General features: G+C 41.9%; 1 protein-coding gene across 1 annotated transcript; it reads right to left on the minus strand.

The window, feature by feature from the left end:
• Nucleotides 1–1,110: 1,110 nt before the first annotated feature.
• SKA3 (spindle and kinetochore associated complex subunit 3) lies at nucleotides 1,111–21,876 on the minus strand. Its single transcript, XM_042979483.1, has 9 exons — nucleotides 21,671–21,876; nucleotides 18,258–18,319; nucleotides 17,962–18,127; nucleotides 14,391–14,802; nucleotides 11,936–12,021; nucleotides 6,709–6,794; nucleotides 4,955–5,158; nucleotides 3,077–3,207; nucleotides 1,111–2,763 (listed from the first exon to the last, which is right to left on the minus strand). The coding sequence occupies exons 1-8, from the start codon at nucleotides 21,771–21,773 to the stop codon at nucleotides 3,079–3,081; spliced, it is 1,248 nt and encodes a 415-aa protein (XP_042835417.1). The 5' UTR covers nucleotides 21,774–21,876; the 3' UTR covers nucleotides 1,111–2,763; nucleotides 3,077–3,078.
• Nucleotide 21,877: the final 1 nt, after the last annotated feature.

A 21,877-nucleotide genomic window follows, 5' to 3' on the forward strand; every position in this document is an offset into this window, starting at 1 on the left:
CTCTCTCCTTCAAAACTAAAAACAAAAAAATTTTTAAAAAGGCTTCCGGTCTAGTCACGGAAGTGTAACTGGTAACAGGTGGGTCGGAAGGCGTCACGACGAAGGTAATCACTGCTGAAAATGGCACTGGAGCTTGTCCAGCTCCTACGGGCAGCTGGGCCGGATTTCTGTGCCCCACGTGGGGTCTGGCAAGGGCAAAGGCGCGGCTGTGACGAGGTAGGCGCCGAAGCGCCTGGTGGCCGGGGCAGATACAAAGGACGTGTCTGATGCTACTGCGGTGATTCAGGTGAGGGTCGCAGGCCCGGCGCCGGCCGCTGGGGCCCGGGGCCGCGACGCCGCTCCGTCGCGCCCGGAGCTCGGCTGTGCGTTCTTCGGGGACGCCCGGCGGGCCGTTTCCCCCGAAAGGCCGGTGGCGGGCGGGCCGACGCGCAACCTCCGGCCACGGGAGCGCGTTCGCCAACTCAGCGGGGCGGCCGGGGAAAGTGCCCTCGAGAGCAGCGTGCGTGAGCCCCGCGGCAGGAGGGGGCGGAAAAGCAGAGTCGGCCCCCGTGCGGCGAGAGCACGAGCTGCGAGAGAAGAGGGAGAAGTGGCCCAAGGGCGGATCGAGTAGGGCCGCGGAGGCCGCCTCCGCGATCTTGGGTTTCATTCCGAAAGCACGGGAAGGGGGGGGGGGGGGGGGGACACTGAAGGGTTCCAAGCCAGGAGACAGGCTTGCCGATCCTAACCCTCGGAGCTTAATAAGCTGGAAGCATCGCAGCGCGAAGTAACGGGAACCAGGGCCACGGGCGACAAGTGGAAAGGGTCGGGGGGAGAAGTTTCGGGCAAATGGAAGTCGAGGGGCCGCCGCGAAAAAGCAGGCGACCGGAAACGCTTCCTACGGTCTTTATTTCGCATCTTAAGACACCTGACGCTTCTCACCCCCACCCTCTCTCCAGTCCACTGCCAACTTCCTTCCCTGGGGCCCCGCCAACATTAGTGCTGTCGGGGGCTCCTGGGTGGCTCAGTGGGTCGAGCAGCCAACTTCGGCTCAGGTCACGATCTCACGGTTCAGGGGTCTGAACTGTGTCCGGCTCGGTGCTGACAGCTGGGGGCCTGGAGCCTGCCTCGGATTCTGTGCCTCCCTCTCTGCCCCTCCCCCGCTCACGCTCTCTCAAAAACAAACGTAAAAAACAAAAAAACTAGCGCCGTCAACGACCTGTTTCGCCAAGCCCAGTGGTCGCTTCTGTCTTTTCACTCGGATCCTCAGCAACATTGATAGAGTTGATCACTGAAATATTTTCTGCCTTCACTGGCCTCTTCTCGACCTCCTTTGCTCCATCGCTCCGCCTCTTTCCGTCTTCCAAAGTTCGGGGAACCCCAGGCCTGAGTCCCGAATATGCTTCGAGTCCACCCCTCCCTCCTTCGGCCGTCTCATCTGCTCTTGGATCTATGTGCGTGTAGCTCCAGAAAACCGCCAACAAGAGCTTGAGAGCAATTTGGGAGTCATATACAAAACTGACCAGAGCTTTCCCTTGAAAAATAAAACTGAAAAACTTGCAGATAATTATGTTACACTACATTTAACAAAATTAAGTTATAACCACATAGTAATTCCTAGAACAAAGAATCAAGTGCTGTTTTAGCGATGATCTTCTAACAGGATGAAAAGAGCACAGTGGGACGGGTCTTCCATTGGACTTCCGAGGCACAGGCATCAAAGAGGGTCGGGTCATCTTTCCTGCGTCAAATTTCCCAAACCTAATAAGCCTTTGAAGGTTAGTAGGTTTGGGAAACCGAAGCACCTTGTCAAGATACTTGCAAACTGCTGCTTCTCAATTTTAACTGGTGTCCACAGAGGACAGGCCCTTCTTTTCCCCCTGGTTGTAATCTGGGGTTCGCCAACATTACTTGCATGGACTTAGAACTACTTCCTGGGCTTGGACAGGGAGGCCTGAAGCTATCAGAGGGCTCAAGAGACAAGGGTCCCTGCCTCCCGGGGTCCCAGGTGACAGTCCACAGAAGGGCACCTGGCCCAGGAAGAGTCCTCAAAACCTTCCACATAGAGGGTCGGGGTGTGCTAGGTGGCCAAGCTGGAGAGAGGGAACGCTGAGAGGGTCAGCAGCCACGTGGTGGATGGAGTGGACTGGAGAGGACAGAACTGACGCGTACGAAGAAGCTGTGAGTGAAAACAAAAGGCACGCGTCCTGATGGGCGAGTCCCCGGCTCCCGTGGTCCACCCGAGGCCGCCCGCGGTATAGCCACCCAGGCCTGCGGCCTTCTCCCTCTTCCTAAATTAACTTAAGCTGTCATCTGTAGACAACAGTCTTAAGAGAGCGCTGCTGAGCTAAAAGGTGTGAAAAGCTCAGGGACAGTCATGAGAGGAGACAGGACAAGGACAGAGCCAGAATCAAGGGAGGAGCCCAGCTCTGGCGACGGCACCACCACCCCGCCACGAGAAGATCAGGATGGCCTCGTCGGAAGTCACAAACATTTAAGAACTTTAAACTTTGTACCCTGCGTCCTAGTATCTCTCGACCATTTTGTTAGATCAGGCAGGTGAACGTGAAGTCAGTGCGGTCGTAACGACAACTTTAACAATGGAATAGCTGAGGAAGATCGAGGTTAAATGGAGTCAAATCTTAACAAAAAGCACATCTGTGTCCGTGTTCATCTTTACTCTGGGCTGGTTTGGAAAAAGGGGGAAGATGTGGGGTGACACGACGAGTCCATCCCGCTCTGCTTCCACCGCCTTCTGTTCTGTGTCTACAAAACTTGCAAAGTTTTCTGCGAAAACATACAAAGTTTAAGAAAAATCCATGAGCTGTAATAGACATCAACACCACAAATGACAGAACACTGTGACTATGTATTTTTGCACTTAGAAAATCGTGTAATATAGATGCCCAGTGACATCATCCTACTTGCTAGTGTGGGGATCTGAACTGCAGGGACAGCAAGCTCAGTATCCCGAGAGCCAGAGTTGGGCTGTTAACCTGTTAAGCTGGCAAATGTCAAAACGTTTTTACTACCATCTGAATGCTCATTTGTAAGTGTCTTCCTCCAATAACACAGGTGATTTCTCTGGAATGGCGCCTACCTTCACCAGTTTTCTTTGTTGCCAGCACCTCGGACGCTCGGTGCTCCGTATTTGGCGAGGAACGCTTTGCCGGGTGGCACGGCTCTCACTGCCACTGGAGTAGCTAGGTTCGAGTTGTATTTTGATAAAATCTGAAACAAAACAAATTCCTTTTTATCAAGTCCCAAGAACTACACAACAAACTTGGAAGGTGTTATAAAATACTCAAGAAAAGCCAAGAAAAGGGGCTCGGCTCAGTTGGTTAAGTGTCCGACTCTCGGTTTTGGCTCGGGTCATGATCTCACGGTTTGTGAGTTCGAGCCCCACGTCGGGCTCCGTGCTGACAGTGTGGAGTCTGCTCAGGATTCTCTCTCTCCCCCTCTTTCTGCCCCTCCCCCACTTTCTCTTTCTCAAAAATAAATAAACTTACCCCCCCCCCAAAATCTTTAAAAAAAAAGCCAAGAAAAATGTAAAAATATGGGTTATTTGAAACAGTAATTTTTCAGCAGCACAGACATTCAACAGCAAAGAAAGGATGGAGTTTGAAATTGAACTTCGATGTAGAGGCTTGACTTCTGAAGCCTTCTAAAATGTACTCTAAGATTAGTGGAAGTACAATAAGCAGCAACATATCCCCAAGAGCAAATTAAGCCTTTACAACACTGTCAGGGAAAATATATCTAGGAAAGAGGCAAAATATGTGCTCAAAAGAAAGATGATCAGCTATTAAAGATTATGAAAAGGAGACTCTGAAATATCAGCTATGATTTCTTTTTCACAAAGAGGTGATACATGAAATACAAGGATCCCCCCCTTTCACGTAGAAATAAAAAGGAGGATCGACCACAGCAAAGTAGAAACTCTAGATAAACTCCTATAAAGATAGAAGACGCTCACCCCATTTTCTAACGTCCAGGAAAACAGAGAAGACCGAAAACAAAGGGTAGCAAATACTTTCTTGATATCACAGGATGAGTCCGCTCTCTTGGCATTTAGGTATTATTCCAAGTAGCCACGGCTCTCCACAAGCTAGGTAGTTTGCGAGAACGGTTCTGAACGACTCCACTTGCCTAAGCGACAGCTGCCACTCTACCTTCTATTAGGGTGGGGATGACTGGTGGTGACGGGGTAGAGTTGGCAGTCCTTACAGATCAGTAGTAGACTAGAGGTAAGTGGTGTATAAAACAATCAGATATTCTTGGGGTGCCTGGGTGGCTCGATCGGTGAAGCGTCCGACTCTTGATTTCGGTTCAGGTCATGATGTCACAGTTCGTAGGACAGAGCCCCGAGCCGAGCTCTGTGCTGACGGCGCGGAGCCTGCTTGGGATTCTTTCCTTCCCTTGCTCTCTCTGCCCCTCCCCCGCTCACGCCTGTGCACTTGTGTGCTCTCTTATAAATACATAAACATTAAAAGCATCAGATATTCTAACATGTAAGTCAGTGTTTCTCAAACTGATGTCCAAGATGTCTCAGGTTCAAGAAACACTGAAATGTTATCCATGATACCCTACCCTGGAGAATGGGGGGGGTAACGTGGCCTTTCCGATTTTGCCAGCCATACCTCCAATGGAAAAAATGGTCAACGTGGCAATGGCAGCTGAACAATTATTATAAAATATTATAAGAAGACATTTCAGAACATGAAGTTGAAGGTAAAGAGAAAATGCACCATGAGGAAATAAAAGTATGATGAAATCCTGAGCTCATGCTCAGTCTGAAGAGCCTTATCCAGGTACTCTCAGAAGGGACTGAGAGCCCAGAATTCGGATTTTCTCAGTACACAAACCAGCACATTAGCCCGATGAGAAATCAGACGGTTTTTATAGTTTCAGGTCGTTAATATAAATGTCTAATTTTGAAAAGAATGTATCAGAAAAAGAAACAGCCTGGGAAAATAACCTGAAGAATATCTTCTGGAATGGTAGTGACTTCTGGAGGTGTAGGTGTTCTCAGCAGATTCTCGTAAGAAGAAATTACGGGAGAAGAGGGATCCGCAAAACTCTCAAAACACTTCTCCGAATTTAAAATTAACGATGTACAGTCTTTCATTTCCAAATCGTTTGATGAGCTATTTGTTTCCGATAATGGGTAATTTGTGGATCCCTATTGAACAGAATAAATCATTAAATTACGATGGCATAAAATACAGTAAATAAAAATTAGTCAATTTTAGTTCTGTCGCACAAAAATGACCCGCTCTTCCTCGACCGATTACTAAAGAAAATGGAGGAAACAAAGAAATGGCACATGGAGGACAAAATACTCTCTTCTTACTAATAAAGGCTGAGCTACAGCTTATTATGAAAACTAAACGGGCCTGACTGAACAAGGTTAGAGGGACTCACCCACCCAGTTTCAGGCAACACTAAGCTGTCCCAGGTAAGAGTAACACCATGGATGAGCAAAAGTGTGACCACACGCCCTCACTCTTGACACAAAGAAAGCCGTGTGAGCTAAACTTAGCATGCAATTCGTGCTAACCTGACCAACCCAGTAAATCACCTCCTCTCTCTAGGGTCAGAGTTAATAGAGTCACACCAGCAGGGGGCCTTCCACAAGAACAGGAACACAAGGGGCGAATTCACTGCAAGTGGCAAGTACTAGCAGGAGAGAGCCTGATGGGGACTTCAACTGATACTAGTATTTTGTCCGTCTAGCTATTCCGTCCAATAGAGTAGCAACAAGCCACACGGGTCTATTTAGATTTAATTTGAAATTCATCAAGTTTTTAAAAGTGAAAAATCAGCTCCTCAGATGTACTAGCCACATTTTACGGATAGCCCGGTCTACTGTGTTGGTTGTCTTAAGTGTTCATAGTGACTTCAAAAAAGGGAGGAGGTATGATTATATTAATTTGTTCATCGAGTAATATTTGGAAAAAGCATAAAAATCACCCATGAATCTGTGACCTGGAGACAATCACATTTTGGTGTGTTTCTATCCATTCTTTTATTTTTTTCTTGAAATAAAATATATATATTGTGTGTGTGTGTATACATGCACATGCATGTCATTTTCCATCATTAAGTATTTTTAAAACATTCTTTTTATGTTCTTATCTGTGCTTTGACACATATGTTAGGGGTGCCTGGGTGGCTCAGTGGGTTCAGCATCCAACTCTTCTTTTGGCTCAGGTCATGATCTCATGGTTCGTGAGTTTGAGTCCCATATCTGGCTTTCCCCCGGCCCTCTCCCACTCTCTCTCTCTCTCAAAATAAATAAATATTTTAAAAAATAATAAAAAAATATGCTAGTAACAGAACACCATACACACCCTAGTGTAGTTTGCTTCTATGCTACCACTTGACATCTAGATCTTTCCCATGCTTTGCTCTTATAAATAATGCTGTTCCTTTCTCTATAAACTCCTTGTTATAATTCTTTGTGCCAATGTACCTTAGAGTAAATTCTGAGACACGGTTGAAGGACATGAAAATTTTAAAGCTTTTGCTATATGCTGCCAAATTCCCCTAAATTCCCCTCTAGAAATATGTAAATGTACTCTTAAAGGCTGCAGTAGTCTAAGTGGTTTTTTTTCCTTTTTAACTGAAGTATAGTCGACAGACAATATTAAAACAGACTGCGTCTAGAAATAGTAGCGTATATAGGTCATCAGGAAAAAGATCAGAGCTTTCAAGGTTATGGAAACGTACCAAAGCTATACTGTTCTTTGTAGAAGGAATTTTCAAACCAGGAGTGCAGAACGTGGGTGCCAAGGGGGAATCTGTATAGTCGCCATCTAAGAGACACAAACAATGGCATGAAAATATACATTTGGAAATAAAGTTGAGGGGCACCTGGGTGGCTCAGTCGGTTGGGCGGCTGACTTCGGTTCAGGTCATGATCTCACAACTTGTGAGTTCGAGCCCCACATCAGGGCTCTCTCAACTATTTAAAAAAAATTTTTTTTTAATGTATATTTATTTTTGAGAGACAGAGTGCGAGCAGGGGATGGGCAGACAGAGAGGGAGACACAGAATCCGAAGCAGGCTCCAGGCTCTGAGCTGTCAGCACAGAGCCTGACATGGGGCTCAAACCCACGAACCGAAAGATTACGACTTGAGCCGAAGTCAGATGCTTAACCGACTGGGCCACCCAGGCATCCCAAGATTTCAACTTTCACGTTACAATCAATATAATTTGTGTACTTTATGTTTAAGAACTCAAGAAATTAGCTACAGTGTGTGCTTGACTAGAGAGGAAGAAACAAAACTTCATATTCGCTTATCATCGGCACTAATAAAAGTTCAGCAAGGCTGCAAGGTGTAAGGGCAATATACAAAAACAAAAATCAGTAGTTCTAGCAAAAGAGCAACAAGCAATTAAAAATATAATTTGATAGAAGATCTTTTTTTTAATATGAAATTTATCGTCAAATTGGTTTCCATACAACACCCAGTGCTCATCCCAACAGGTGCCCTCCTCAATGCCCATCACCCACTTTCCCCTCCCTCCCACCCACCCATCGACCCTCAGTTTATGAGAAGACATTTTTTATAACAGCAACAAAGAAGACAAGACGCCTACAGGTAACTCTATTAACATCTGTATGAACTTTCTGGAGAAGATCAAATTTCTAAAGAAGAAAAGAGGGAGGGAAGAGGACAAGGAGGTCACCTACCTTCTAAGACACTAGGATTTACTCTAAAGCCATAACTATCAGAACAAGAAAGAGATCTCAGAAACAGAACCATGTGTATACAGACATTTAATGACTCTCACATAGTATGATGAAAGCAGTCTTAAAAAAAAAATCAAAGAGAAAAAGTAAACATGTTAGAATAATGATCAGACTAGGAAAATTTTATTATGTCTAAAAATCAAGTGCTGGGAAAGATGGAGAAATAGGAACAGAAACACTGCTGGTGGGAATCAGAACAGCCACTCTTGGGTGGCAATTAAGCATTTTCCAGAATACGGAAGATATGCATCACCTTTGATCTAGAAATGCCACTCCTAGATGTAACACATGTACGCAAGGAACAAAGTCATCAGAGCATTGCCTGTAAGAGTAAAGAAGTAAAAAACAACTACCCCTTAATAAGCAAATGAATAAATGAAATTTGGCTTATTCATGTAGCGCTTAAAAATTAAGATGAACTGGATTTACATGGAGTGAACGAAAAAAAAAACAAGTGACAAAATAAAAATTGGATGTTGTAACTTAAGTAAAATTTTCAAACAGCACAACTATACTTTAGAATAATCATCACTTTAGGGGAGGAAGGGAAGGAGAATAACGGAGTAGGGATTTAGCTTTACGTGTAACAGTAAAAGAAAGATCTGAAGCAAATGTGGTACGATGCTAACATCTACTTAATCTGAAATCTGCCTGGAGACAGACACGTGGGACTCTAAGACGGCCTCTGAAGGGGCAGTGGAACGGAGACAGTGCATCAAGCTGAGCGCCTGGAAGACCAGTGAGGTCTGCGAAGCAGGAACTGGAAGATGCTTGCCCAGTGGCACTGACTCCAGGGGAACGGGATGAAAGCAAGTGAGGCTAAAAGTCGAGTCTTTGCAAGAAACGGAAAACCAGAGTAGCAGCTGCAAACGGTGTAGAGTCGTGGGTTCTGAGCTCACTCTGCGTGTCCAGTGCAGGCGACCTGAGTCAAGCAGTTAACATAAAAACGTGTGCGATCGGTAAGCCCGTGGGGCCTTGGCTGGGGCAAGCGTGAAATGGTTCCACAGGACTCCGTGACAACCCATGACACTGAAAACAACTTCATCTGAGAGGAGTTAAAAACTAAGAGCCTGGCAATCCCTATCAAAATAACACCAGCAGTCTTCACAGAGCTAGAACAAACGATCCTAAAATTTCTATGGAACCAGGAAAGACCCCGAATAAGGAATCTACTCCCGAAATCGCTGTTGCACTATATGCTAACTAACTTGGAGGTAGATGAAAAAAAAAAAAAAAAAAGACGAAAAGCCTGTAAGGAAACACACCTCCAAGAAAGAGAATCAGAGCAATAAACGAAAGTATTAACACCTTAAACAGTTTTCCAAATACATCTGTCTAAAATGTTCAGAGATAAAGGAAGGCACAGAAATCATAAGGCAAGGGAACAGGATTACGGAAGGGGAAAAAAAGAACAGTCACATTTGAAGGGAAAAACATGTAAGACAGAAAATGTAGTCCCTGGAATAAAAATTCAATAGATTAAAATAATAATTTAGACTCAGTATAAAAGAAAAATAGCAAAGTGGAAGAAAGTTCCAACTAAAGCACATGGTAGCATAGAGAAAAGGAAGATATCAAAGGGAAGTTAACAAACCAAGGAGACTGAAGGAGAACATTCTAAAATCTGTTACAGAGATTCCAGGAGAAAAAAATTGAAGAATTAGGGAAGAGGTAATCTTATTAAAGAGAGAATCTCAGAGTATTTTCCAAAATTGATGACATGAGTTCTTAGTTTGACAATCATACCAAATTCTAAACGCAGTAAATAAAAACAAATAAACTTATTTTAAAATTACAGAGAAATGTAGAATATCAAAGATAATGACAAAAATCTTACGACCGGGAAGAAAAGACCACAGATCTACACAGGAGAGCACATCAGGCCCACAGGACTCTGCTCATCAGGAATGGGCACCAGATCACAATGAAATAATTTCTGTATAAAATTTTGAAGAAAGTCAGCTATCTATTGTCTATTTCCAGTTAAATCACCGTTCCAAAATGAATGACAGAGAAAGAAAAAAGAGATCTTCAGACACAAAACCAGAGACCACCTCTCCCAGACGAGAAGTATCCCAGAGAACTGCTGGAGGCTGTGCTTTCACAAGAAGAAAACTAGACCCAGAAGGAATAAGTGGGATGTAAGAAGCAACAGTAAATAAAGAAAATGGTAAACAAATGACGAATTTTCACTAGGTATAGACTCTAAGAATCATACTAAAGGTACTTTTGTGGCATAAGAATAGAGTCAAACTGAAATACGATACAATCTCTCTTAACAAGCCGTCACTGAACCAAAGTTCTAATGGATAAACCTAAGCTTGCCATTCCCTCCGTCAAATACACTGCCTGTGGTATACGGAAGTTTTTTCGTCAGTAAGCTGTTCTTTAAAAACTCCCTCCCGGGGACACCTGGGTGGCTCAGTCGGTTCAGACTCTTGATTTCAGCTCAAGTCACGATCTCATGTCCTGTGAGTGAGCCCACATTGGGCTCTGCACGGACCACGCACAGCCTGCTTGGGACTCTCTCCCTCTCTCTGCCCCTTCCCCGCTCGTGCTCTTTCTCTAAAAATAAATAAACTTTAAAAAAGATGTTTAAAAAAATCCATCCCACTTCAGAAGTAATACACAAATATTCTCCTATATCGTTTCCTTTCCTTTTTTTTTTTTTTTTTTTTGCTTAAAGTTCATTTATTTATTTTGACAGAGGGAGAACATGTGAGATGGGGGGGGGAGAGAGAGAGGGAGACACAGAACCGGAAGCAGGCTCCTCACTGTCAGCGCAGAGCCCCACGAGGGGCTTGAACCCATGAACCACGAGATCATGACCTGAACTGAAATCAAGAGTCAGATGCTTAACCGACTGAGCCACCCAGGTGCCCCCCGCTCATCATTTTCTAAAAAGTTTATGCTCCACTGGGAACTGACTCTTGGTGTCTACGAGACGGTGGTCCACTCTCTCCCTCTTTGGTACAGACAGGCTCTTTCCCACAAGCTGAGCTCTAAGTTTACTACGAGTCATTTGTATTTCTTCACACCTGTTGATGCCAGAAATACTTAATTTAATAACATAATTTAATATTATATGTCAGTGAAATTAGTACAAAAAGAATTTTTCTGAAAAGATGTTCCTAAGTTTGGAAGACTTGATAAAGACAAGTTACTTTTAAAAATATGGCAATAGGGGCGCCTGGGTGGCTCAGTCGGCTGAGCGTCCGACTTCGGCTCAGGTCATGATCTCACGTCTCGTGGGTTCGAGCCCCACGTCGGGCTCTGTGCTGACAGCTCAGAGCCTGGAGCCTGCTTCGGATTCTGTGTCTCCCTCTCTCTGCCCCTCTCCCGCTTGCACTCTCTCTCAAAAATAAATAAACATAAAAAATTTTTTTTTAAATGTGGCAATAAATTTGACAGAGATTAGACAATTATAATTAATCAAGAAATCACAAAACTCTAGAATGTTTTCTTTTATATTTTTGTGAAAACTGATGTTTTTGTAGTTGGTGGGACAAATATGAAAACACTTTATGAAATTTTTCTTTAAGTTCTTGTATTTTAAAAAAACAATTTGAAATGGTAGCTACTGTATTCTAAGTGTAGTTTATGTAAGAAAAATAATGTAGAATCTGATCAATGGGCTGAAGCTAAATTTTAAAAAAAGGTACTGTTGATTCTGTATCAGAAGTTTGGTGACTGAATATATATTTATGTTTTAAGTTAAAATGTTAGAAACAAACAGGCTGGCAAATATTTTTTTTTAATGTTTATTTATTTTTGAGAGGGAGACAGAGACAGCAAGCACACATGAGCAAGGGAGGGGCAGAGAGAGAGAGGGAGACACAGAATCCGAAGCAGGCTCCAGGCTCTGAGCTGTCAGCACAGAGCCCGTCGTGGGGCTTGAACTCACGAACTGTGAGATCATCACCTGAGCTGAAGTCAGACGCTCATCCGACAGAGCCACCCAGGCGCCCCGGATAAATATTGGCTATAATCAGGAAAACTATGAAAAGCATACCGGAAAATTCTCTTTCTCTAGTATGAAATCATGCCGCACCCAATGGGACAGAACTTTACATAACTCAATAGCATGAACTGACAAGACGCAGAAGGACTATGGGGGTGTCTAAGATGAGAGAACCATTTTTGTACAAAGATAATCTAGAAAAAGCATAGCTGAGAAGTAATGTGATTCTTATACTCACCATTTTTTTTCAACTGCTGGATTATGAGGCCAGGAGTAGCAAAGAAATGATTACTGGTCACCGGTTCTGATACTACGGCCTCCTCACTGGCGTGATTCATAGGGAAATTATAAGGTGTAAAAAAAAAAAAAAAAAGTTAATATTGAACCTCTGGGAAAAAATTCAGTCTTGCTATATACTGTCCAGTGTAGGCAAACATTCAGTTCCATTCTGTGTGACACGAGTCCCATTGAACTGTGTGTTTGTTTGTTTGTTTTTTTAATTAATGTACACACATGGCTCAAAAAAGGTTATGAACCATTTGGTATTGACAGCCTTGACTGCGAAGCAGGCTAAGAACCCCTGACTTAAGGGAAAGCTGTAAGTTTAACTCATCAGTTCAAATACAGGAGCTACATAGTTCATGGTTTCAAAACCATAAAGTGGAATTTTGCAACCAGTTTACAGATATAAATTAAGAACTTGTCATTTTTTTAGACTAAAAAAGACTGATCCCTGTCATCTAAGGATGTTCTAGCCATTTACTCAGATGTCTGGAATATGAAGAGGAGTATCATCAAGTAACTATAAGATGGTTCAACTAACCAATTGTCCTGGCATAATTTACTGAATAATTTTTACTTCTGTAATATATATATTTATATGTATCTGTATATTATATATTTTACTGTTTGGTCATATTCCTTCATTACTATTATTTTTTATTACTATTTCACTACTCTTTTTTTTTAAGATTTTGTGTTTTTAAGTAATCTTTACACCTAACACAGGGCTCGAACTCATGACCTCAAGGTCAAGGGTTGCATGCTCTTCCGACTGAACCAGCCAGGTACCCCCTTTTTAGCTACTTTTACTTATTATTCTTCCAAGTAAATTTTAGAGTCATTTTATCATTTCCTTTAAAAAAATCCTATCGAGGCTTTGTTGTAAATGCACAACATCTATAAATTAATTTGTCATGATTAAGCATCTTAACAACATTTAGCCAGTCTATCAGGATGAAGAAAAAACATTATATTCCCCACTTTTTCCTTTACTTAACCCAGAAATATTTATGGTTTTTATCATGTAGATCTTTTTACCCACGACTGGCATCAGTATTTCACTTTTTTGTCGCAAATTTGAATGGATTTTTTTCTACTCCGTTTAGGAACTAGTTATTAATAAAATATAGGAAAACATTATTTTAAATGGTTAACTTACCACTATATAAAATACATCTTCTATGAGCCTCTTTCTTGAAGTTTGAGATGTGAATTTTTTGAGTTGCCCATGTACAAAACATGGCCTAGAAATACTTGTTACTGGCCAGAGTTATCAAGAATGATGTTAAATAATGGTGACAGATAGCTTCACTATTATTAGATACTTGTAATTTATCATGTTAATGAAGTACTCTATTTGGAGTTTGACCAAACGTTTTAAAGGAACGGGTATCAAATTTTACCAAATCCTTAAGGCACCCAGGTGGCTCAGTCAGTTAGGCGTCTGACTCTTGATCTCGGTTCATGATCTCACAATTAGTGAGATTGAGCCCTCTGACAGCACAGAGCCTGTTTGGGATTCTCTCTCTCCTTCTCTCTTTGCCCTTCCCCCATCTGCACTCTCTCTCTCTCAAAATAAATAAACTTAAAAAAAAATTTTTTATCAAATTCCTTATTGGCATCTATTAAGATTATCCTTTTTTCCCTTATTAAATCCAATCATTAAAATGTATGTTATGGGCTTCAAGTATTAAACTATCTTTGCATTCCTGAGATAAGGTTAACTTGTAAGTTATCTACTATACTTGTAATATTCTGTGAATTCAATCTGAGTAGTTTAATTGGGACTTTACATTATTATTCATCCAGTGGACTGGTTATAGTTTTCTCTTGCATGCTCTGTCAATGTGTATATCAAGGGTATGTCAACCTCATAAACTAACCTCAGTGTTTTCTGTCTTAGATGTTTTAGAAAAAGAACTTTTTAAAGTAGGTTTCATGTCTGCCACGGAGCCCAGCGTGGGGCCTTAGTATGGGGCCAGAACTCACGACGCTGAGATCAAGACCTGGACTGAGATCAAGAGTTGCACACTTCACCAAGTGAGCCACCTAGGTGCCCCCAAAAAGAACTTTTTTAGGCTGTGCTCCAATAAAACTTTATGTACAAAAAATAGGGAGGAGGCTGGATTTGGCCTGTGGCGGTAGTCTGCAGACCCCTGATAGTGACAGTTCTTTTTCAAGATGATTATTTTCAGGGGACCTGGGTGGCTCAGTTAGTTGAGCATCTGACTATTGACTTTGGCTCAGGTCATGATCTCACGGTTCATGAGTTCAAGCCCTGCAGTGGGCTCTGTGCTGACAATGTGGAGCTTGCCTGGGATTCTGTCTTTCCTGCTGTCTCTGCCCCTCCTCCGCTCCTGCTCTGTCTCAAAATAAATAAATAAACTTTTTTTTTTTTTAAAGTGGCTTACCTTTTATTCTCCTTCATATTTTTAAGTCCCATCGTGGAATCTTCATTCAAACACGCAGTACAGTCAGAGATACCGAAGTGTTCTAATTTAGGAGTTACACACTCAAAACCATCCATCTTCAGGGCACATTTTGGAGTTTTTGGTACTTTAACTACGGACTGCTTGGAAGATGGAGTTAAAATTCTGGGCTCTTCTTCATGGTCGTTTACTGCCTGTGGAGGGTTTGGTGGAACTTGGGCTATCATGTACCGCTCAAGTCCAAAATCTGAAAGCTGGGGACTCCGTGGAGACTTCTCAGAACTAGCAGTGCTTGGAATAGCAGGATTGGACAGACTGTCCTTCACATCAGGCATTTGGACATTTTCATGCTTCGTGGACTCTGAGTCAGAGTCAGTGATTTCTTGTTCATCCGCTGTGAGGAAAAACCAAGGAGGTCGTATTCCGGGCAAACATCAAACCACAAAATCCCAAGTACTAAAGCCACATAAAATAGCTCCATCTGAAATGTCCCCAATCAGCAAAAGTCCTGATTCCCTCTTTAGTCTCTAAAGTTTTATTTCAACTGTCCCTGTAGGAAATTTCTGACCCAGATCCCATTTTGCCTGCACATTAAAGAAGGAAAGTAAACTAAAGTATTAAAAGATGAAAAGTCAATGCAAATGAAAGTCCAATATCCTTACTCCCCCAGCTAATGTGATTTACCCATCTTTCTTAATGAATTCTGGAACTATTTTCTCATTTGATGACATTAACTACAGGGTGGAATTAACTATGATCTAGATTTAACACAAAGTATAACATTAGTTTAGAGTATTCATTTACAGATGCCTAAGTTAAAAAGGAAAGACTGTCACACCAAGATAAGTTTTTATCCTTCGTCTGGAACGCCTGTATCAAAAGTCTGGTTGAGGAAAATAATAGGAGAGCATTAGAAAGATATGCAGTTTCTCAACCCCGAAAAGGTCATAATATCTGGCTCCAGACCCCATGTGGTTAATCACCACACTGTACATTTCAAACTAAATAATTTACTAACAACTGTGCTTTTCCCCCACAATCCTTTGCCATTTCCTGCATACATTAATGGTTAGTGAATTTGGTGTGGAACCCAAGTTGCAGTTAAAAGGTCCAGGATAGCACCTATGATGCCAAGGAACTGGAGAAGGAAAACCACTAGCTTTTAGTGTGAGAGACAACAGAAAGTCAAGGAGGATAATCAGAAAGAAGATATGTGGATTTGGCCAGGATCTGGGCAGAGATAACTTAACAAATGACAGGGTTTCAGTGAGATAGCAAGGTATGGAGAGTGGGATGGGTATTAGGAAAGCGCGGGACAAATGTAAAATGTGTAGCATGAAGTGGAGAAGAAAAATGAACCAGTAATTAGGGTAACAAGAAAGGAAGAGAAAATGGAGGGGGTGAGCTGAAGGAAGAGAAATTAAAATGTGTTTAGCACCCCCCATGGGACAGGCATTTGAATGTTTCACCCCAATTAATTTTCATATTAACTATTTCAAGCACAAAACATCTTAGGATATTTTTTTGTTTTTATAAAGGCACCAAACAACATTTTGGAAAACACTCAGCTGATACAATGTAAAGAGCCAAAACTTGACCTCACATCCTCTCATTCCAAACGCTACCATTTGTTTAAGAATAAGGAAGGAGGGAGTTACTACAAAGATCTGTTTTAGCCAACCTTGAATAGATATGATTTGGTTGCTAAATTAGAAATATGAATTGCAACAACTGTACTTGTTGAAGGAGATGAGAAAACGTTTTTCCAAAATACCTTGTTTGTTGTATTCTTTTTAAGAAGAAAGCATTTGTACTTTTGTTACGAATCGGAATGTATTTTTGTTAAGTCTGATAATGGTCTTTTTTGTTTCTCTTCATCTTTTAAAGGAAAGTCTATAGTTAGAGTTAGATGGGGTCTATCAAACATTGGTATAGATCCCTGTCAGAATCTTTTGGGTCCAAAGGAACAGAAAAGGGATGAATTTAGGCTGTATATTTAGTTAGCCAGCGAAGAGATCAAACAGATTGGAGGAAGTGAAGAGGTGCACGCTTTCTCTTTGAAGGTAGGGTTTTCTTTGTTCTGACTGGCAACAGGAAACAAAGTAGGATAGGATACTGTTTTCGCATGCATGATAAACCAGGATGTGTTAAATATGGAGTATGCACCATATCAAAAAAAAAAAAAAAAAGGTTATAGACTCTGGTTTCCTGGCTTTGGGCCCTTGGAAGAGCTGCTCATTCACAGCGTTCTGTTTTGGCATCGTGCTTTCTGCTTTCTGTTAATTCTGAGCAATGTTAGAAGAGCTACCAAAAACTTATCCTTGTATTTATCACAAGGCAGTCACTGATAAGATTAAGAAAATCATCGCGATATCACTGCCTCACAGGGAGTTACTATCGTCCCCATTTTGCAAGTGAGAAAAAAGCAATTCCGAGAAATCATCCGAGGTCACACGCCTGTAGCAACTGGTGGAGCCAGGACTTGAATCCAGAGCTTGTTCACAGTGAAGTCAACTGAATTCTTTCCACTGCACCACGCAGACTGTTTACTATGCCCTCCACACAGATCCCCAGTATGTATTTGCTGAATGTAATTAATGGTTGATTTGTGTACAAAGATCATTCTCATAACGGAAACAAAGACACTGAAGTATACTGAAATTAGTCCCTCACAGGTGTGGGCCCAACAAGAGCTGACACCAGGTGATTAACATGCCAGGTACGATTCTAGACAAACTTTATCTCATTCCATCCTGCTGCAACCTCAAAGGTAAGGAGTATTAAACGTCTGCACTCTATAGATGAGATTCGGAGGTACGAGGTTAGGTAAGTGGTCAAAGATAATACAGTAAATACAGTCAATGGTGGGATTAGAGATTTGCATTCAGATGGTCTGGCTCTACTTCTAAAACACCATGTTATCCTACCCTTCGTTACAACTGTAAAACCTAAAAAAGGACTTGATCAGTTTATATTGCCCCCAATTTCTTGTTCTACGGAAGAAAAAACTGAGAACAAGAAAAATGAAATAGCATGCCTTACCTCCAGTCTCTCGGCTATTTTTGGCAGAGCTGACTAGAAACCAGCCATCCTAAAATCACGTGGATCTATCTTGTAGTCTTCTTTAACGTTTATTTATTATCGAGAGACAGAGAGACACAGAGCATGAGCAGGGGAGGGACAGAGAGAGAGAGGGAGACACGGAATCCGAGGCAGGCTCCAGGCTCTGAGCCGTCAGCCCAGAGCCCGACGCGGGGCTCGAACCCACCGACCGTGAGATCGTGACCTGAGCCGAAGTGGGTCGCTTAACCGACTGAGCCACCCAGGCGCCCCTCTTGTACTCTTCTTTAATCTAGCATTTTGGAAAGGAGAGGAAGGACTGTCTTTGTTTTGCCACCACCAGTCAGCACTGCATCCAGCACAGAGATTGATGAATAAGTGACCACACATGACAAGCCACATAATGGCGGAGCCAGAACCAGAGTAACCGTAATCACGTTGCCTTCCTTCTTTAATACTAAAACAAACGCCATAAAATGCAAATCATTCACACCTGAGCTTTTCTTGGCACGTGGATTATATCCATACTTCTGGAAAAACTCCGTTATTTTCATGATATCCATTGAATTTTTTTTCATTAGTACTTTTGTTGCCTTTATGAAACCAATGCTTTCTTGACTTTCCAAACTTGCTTTATCAAGAAGAAGAATGACATCATCCTTTTATGAGGAAAAAAAAGTACATTATAATTTTTCTATCAAAAGACTTAGTCTTAAGACTAAAAGACTAAGTCTATTTATTTAAAAATTACCACACAAAGATGATAAATTAATATTGCAGGACCGATACCTTTAGAGTCTGGACTTCAGAAAGAAGGTCATATAAAATTCTCACTGGATAATCTTCAATGTCTTCAATATGAACAGAGAAAGGAAAAAATGCAATAAGGAAAAAGTACAATAAGGAAAAGGAGGAAAAAGAATAGAAAATATAATTTAGTATTGTTTCTTAGAATTATAAAATCCTTGTAGATATTTATCGTTTGTTTCGTATCAATTACAAAGTATTACAGCCTTTGTTTTAAAAGTTATTAAATTATCACATCCGTACAAAAAAGTACAAAAATCCTAAGTATATAGCTTGATCAACTTTCCAAGTGAACATACCTAAATAATTAGCACTCAGATCAAGAAGGAAAGAAGGGAGGGAGGGAGGGGAGAAGGAGGAAATGTAATTCCACCTAGCAATTTTTTTTATAATGAGCACTTTTTGGTTCCTATTTTTAAAATCTCTGCCAATGACAACACTTACGTTTTCTTCTAAAAGCTTTATTGTTCTGCCTTTTGCATTCAGAGCTACAATCCTCCTGGAATTGATTTTTTTTTTTTTTTTTTTTTTTTATATAGCATGAGGTAAGGATCAAGATCCATTCTTATTTCCAGGTCCAACTGACCTGGCACCATTTATCGCAAAGACATCCTTCATCCACTGTACTGTCACCTTTCTTACTAATCGGTTGCAATATATAGACTATACATCATGTAAAAGCGGTTTTTTAAAGAATTATATTTCTCTTTCTAAAACATGCCTCCTTTGAAGATCTCCTTTCACCTGTTGAAGCTGACCAATTTTTATTTGGGAAATGCAAGTCAACGTGACAGTGATACTTCATACCTACTAGAAGGACTATATTCGAAAGACAGATAATAATAAATGATGAGGATGTGGAGAAACCGCAACCTTCATTCGTTGCTGCCAGAAATGTACAATGGTGCATCCACTTTAGAAAACAATGTGGCAGCTCTTCAAAAAGTGAAACATAGGTTTACCATGTGGCCCAGCAATTCTAAGTGTATACCAAAGAGACCTGAGAGCATAATGTTCACCGGAAATGTTCACATATATTCATAATATCTAAAAAGTGGAAACAACCCAAATGTTCATCAACTGATGAATAAACACAATGTGGCGTATCCATACAATGGAATATTATTCAGAAATATAATGGAATGAATCACTGATACATGCTGACACGGATGAACCTTGCAACATCAGGCTAAAATAAGTCAGTCACAAAAGCCTACTTTTGTATGATTCCTTTTATATGAAATACCCAGAATATACAAATATATACAGGCAGAAAGCAGATTAGCAGTTGCATAAGGCTAGGGTAGTTGGGGATGGGATTATGGGGAGTGGATATTAACAGTCACAGGGTTTCTTTTGAGGATGATGAAAATCTAAACTTACTGTAATGGTTGCACAACTCTGTGAATACACTAAAAACCACTGGACTGTATCCTTTAAATGCTGAATTTTATATTATGTGAATTACATCTCAAAGAAGTTTAAAAAGTCAATCAATTTAATGATTCATAAAAGCTGAAATTTTTTGGTGATCATTTTCTCTATCACATTTCCGTATATATATTTTTTATTTTTAAATGTTTTTATTAATTTTTGAGAGAGACAAAGAGGACGAGCAGGGGAGGGGCAGAGAGAGAGAGGGAGACACAGAATCTGAAGCAGGCTCCAGGCTCTGAGCAAGCTGTCAACACAGAGCCGGACCAGGGGCTCGAACCCACAAACTGTGACATCATGACCTGAGCTGAAGTTGGACGCTTAAATGACTGAGCCACCCAGGTGCCCCAATACCATATTTTCTGTAATACATATTGGCCACAAATAGAAGAATCATCCCAACTTTTTCTTATAAAACCAGAAGAAAGTGCAAAATTTGTGTACACGTTAATATGCTGGTAAGAAGGTAAATTAGCACAAGAACCCAAAGTGGCACCTAGCTGGCTCAGTCTGTACAGCATGAGACTCTTGATCTCTGGGTCATGAATTCAAGCCCCACATTAGGTGTAGAGCTTACATTAAAAAAAAAAAAAAAAAAAGAAAAAAACCAAAAAATAATAAAATATTAATAGTGGTGTCTTTGGATGGCTGAGTTACAGAAAATATTTATTTTCCTCTTTCTACTTTTCATTTCTCAAATTTTTTGTCATGTACCTATATTGTTCTTACAGTCAAAATAAACATTTTTAAATGGCTGGAACACTATTCATAATATAACAAAAGTAAAAGGAGTCTGTGTCTACAGAGGACGAGGTTTTAAGGCAAATTACATTTATGACATTTATGAAATAATCTCAAAACCTGAGCTACTCTTGCAATATTTTTAAATTTTTTTTTATGTTTTATTTTTTTCTTTTTTTGAGAGAGAGAGAGAGAGAGAGAGAGAGAGAGAGAGCGCGAGCATGAGCGGGGAAGAGCAGAGAGAGACACACACACACACACACACACACACACACACACAGAATCCGAAACAGGGTCCAGGCTCTGAGCTGTCAGCACAGAGCCCGACGCAGCGCCGGAACCCACGAACCGTGCGATCATGACCTGAACTGAAGTCGGACTCAACCCACGGGGCCACCCAGGCGCCCCGCAACAATTTTTTTTAAATGTCTAATACAAAGGTTAGTGGTGAAGAATTCTGCTATATTAATTTTATTTTTAAGCAGTATTGACGGGTGCCTGGCTGGCTCAATCACAAGGTCATGTGACTCTCAATCCCCAGGTCTTGAGTTTGAGCCCTGTGCTGGGTGTCGGGATTTCCAAAAAAAAAAAAAAAAAAAAAAAAAAAGGTACTCACTAGTATTGACGGGTTGCTGGGAAATATACAGGCATTTACTGCAACTGTGGGCCATTTGGGTGAGACAAAGTCAGTTTACAAGCAAAGAACCGTGCTAAATAACTGCATTTTGTTTAATTACACCGTATTTTTATTAATATCCATTATGTGACTTGAAGTATATCGTGTATAAATGAGCGTGCGCATTATGAGCTCAGTCTGCCAACTTAATTTACACTTTTATTCTATGCGGTTTCTCCTCCTAACACAGTGACAGTGCTATTTCAATATTTGCGGAGAGCAAATGTGGTTGGACACAGAACCGGAAACAGCCACAACAACGTACTTGAGGGGGCAGAAGAATAAATAATAAAAAGGTGACACCTGCAGCCCCTCGGGGCCCTGCTGACGACAAACGTCGAGCGTTCTGATGGGTGTGCCACCGCCCTTCCATATCTCTTTCGAAGCACCCCTCGCCACTGTAGCTAAAATAACACACTCTCGGCCGAGTGGGTGCGTTCGTACTTGTGAAGGCCCTTCTGAGCCGCCGCACTCGGGGCGGGCTGCGGGCGCCCGGGCGGGTCGCAGGAGCCGCGAAGGCCCCGACGCCCGACGCCTCACTCACCGCTCTCCTCTCCGTCCAGCGCTCGCTGCAGCCGGGCCGTCTCGCTGTCGAGCGTGATGGCCAGAGACCGTAGCTTCGCGTGGAAGCTTCGGATCAGATCCATGGATAAGGGCTGCTCGGCAGGACGCAGGATGCAGGACGCAGGACGCGAGCGGACCCCACCTCTCCGGGCCGGCCCGCCACTAGTTTGAATCTCTCGGCGCCGGA

Source organism: Panthera tigris, chromosome A1 (genome assembly GCF_018350195.1).
Source record: "Panthera tigris isolate Pti1 chromosome A1, P.tigris_Pti1_mat1.1, whole genome shotgun sequence".
Classification (NCBI taxonomy): domain Eukaryota; kingdom Metazoa; phylum Chordata; class Mammalia; order Carnivora; family Felidae; genus Panthera; species Panthera tigris.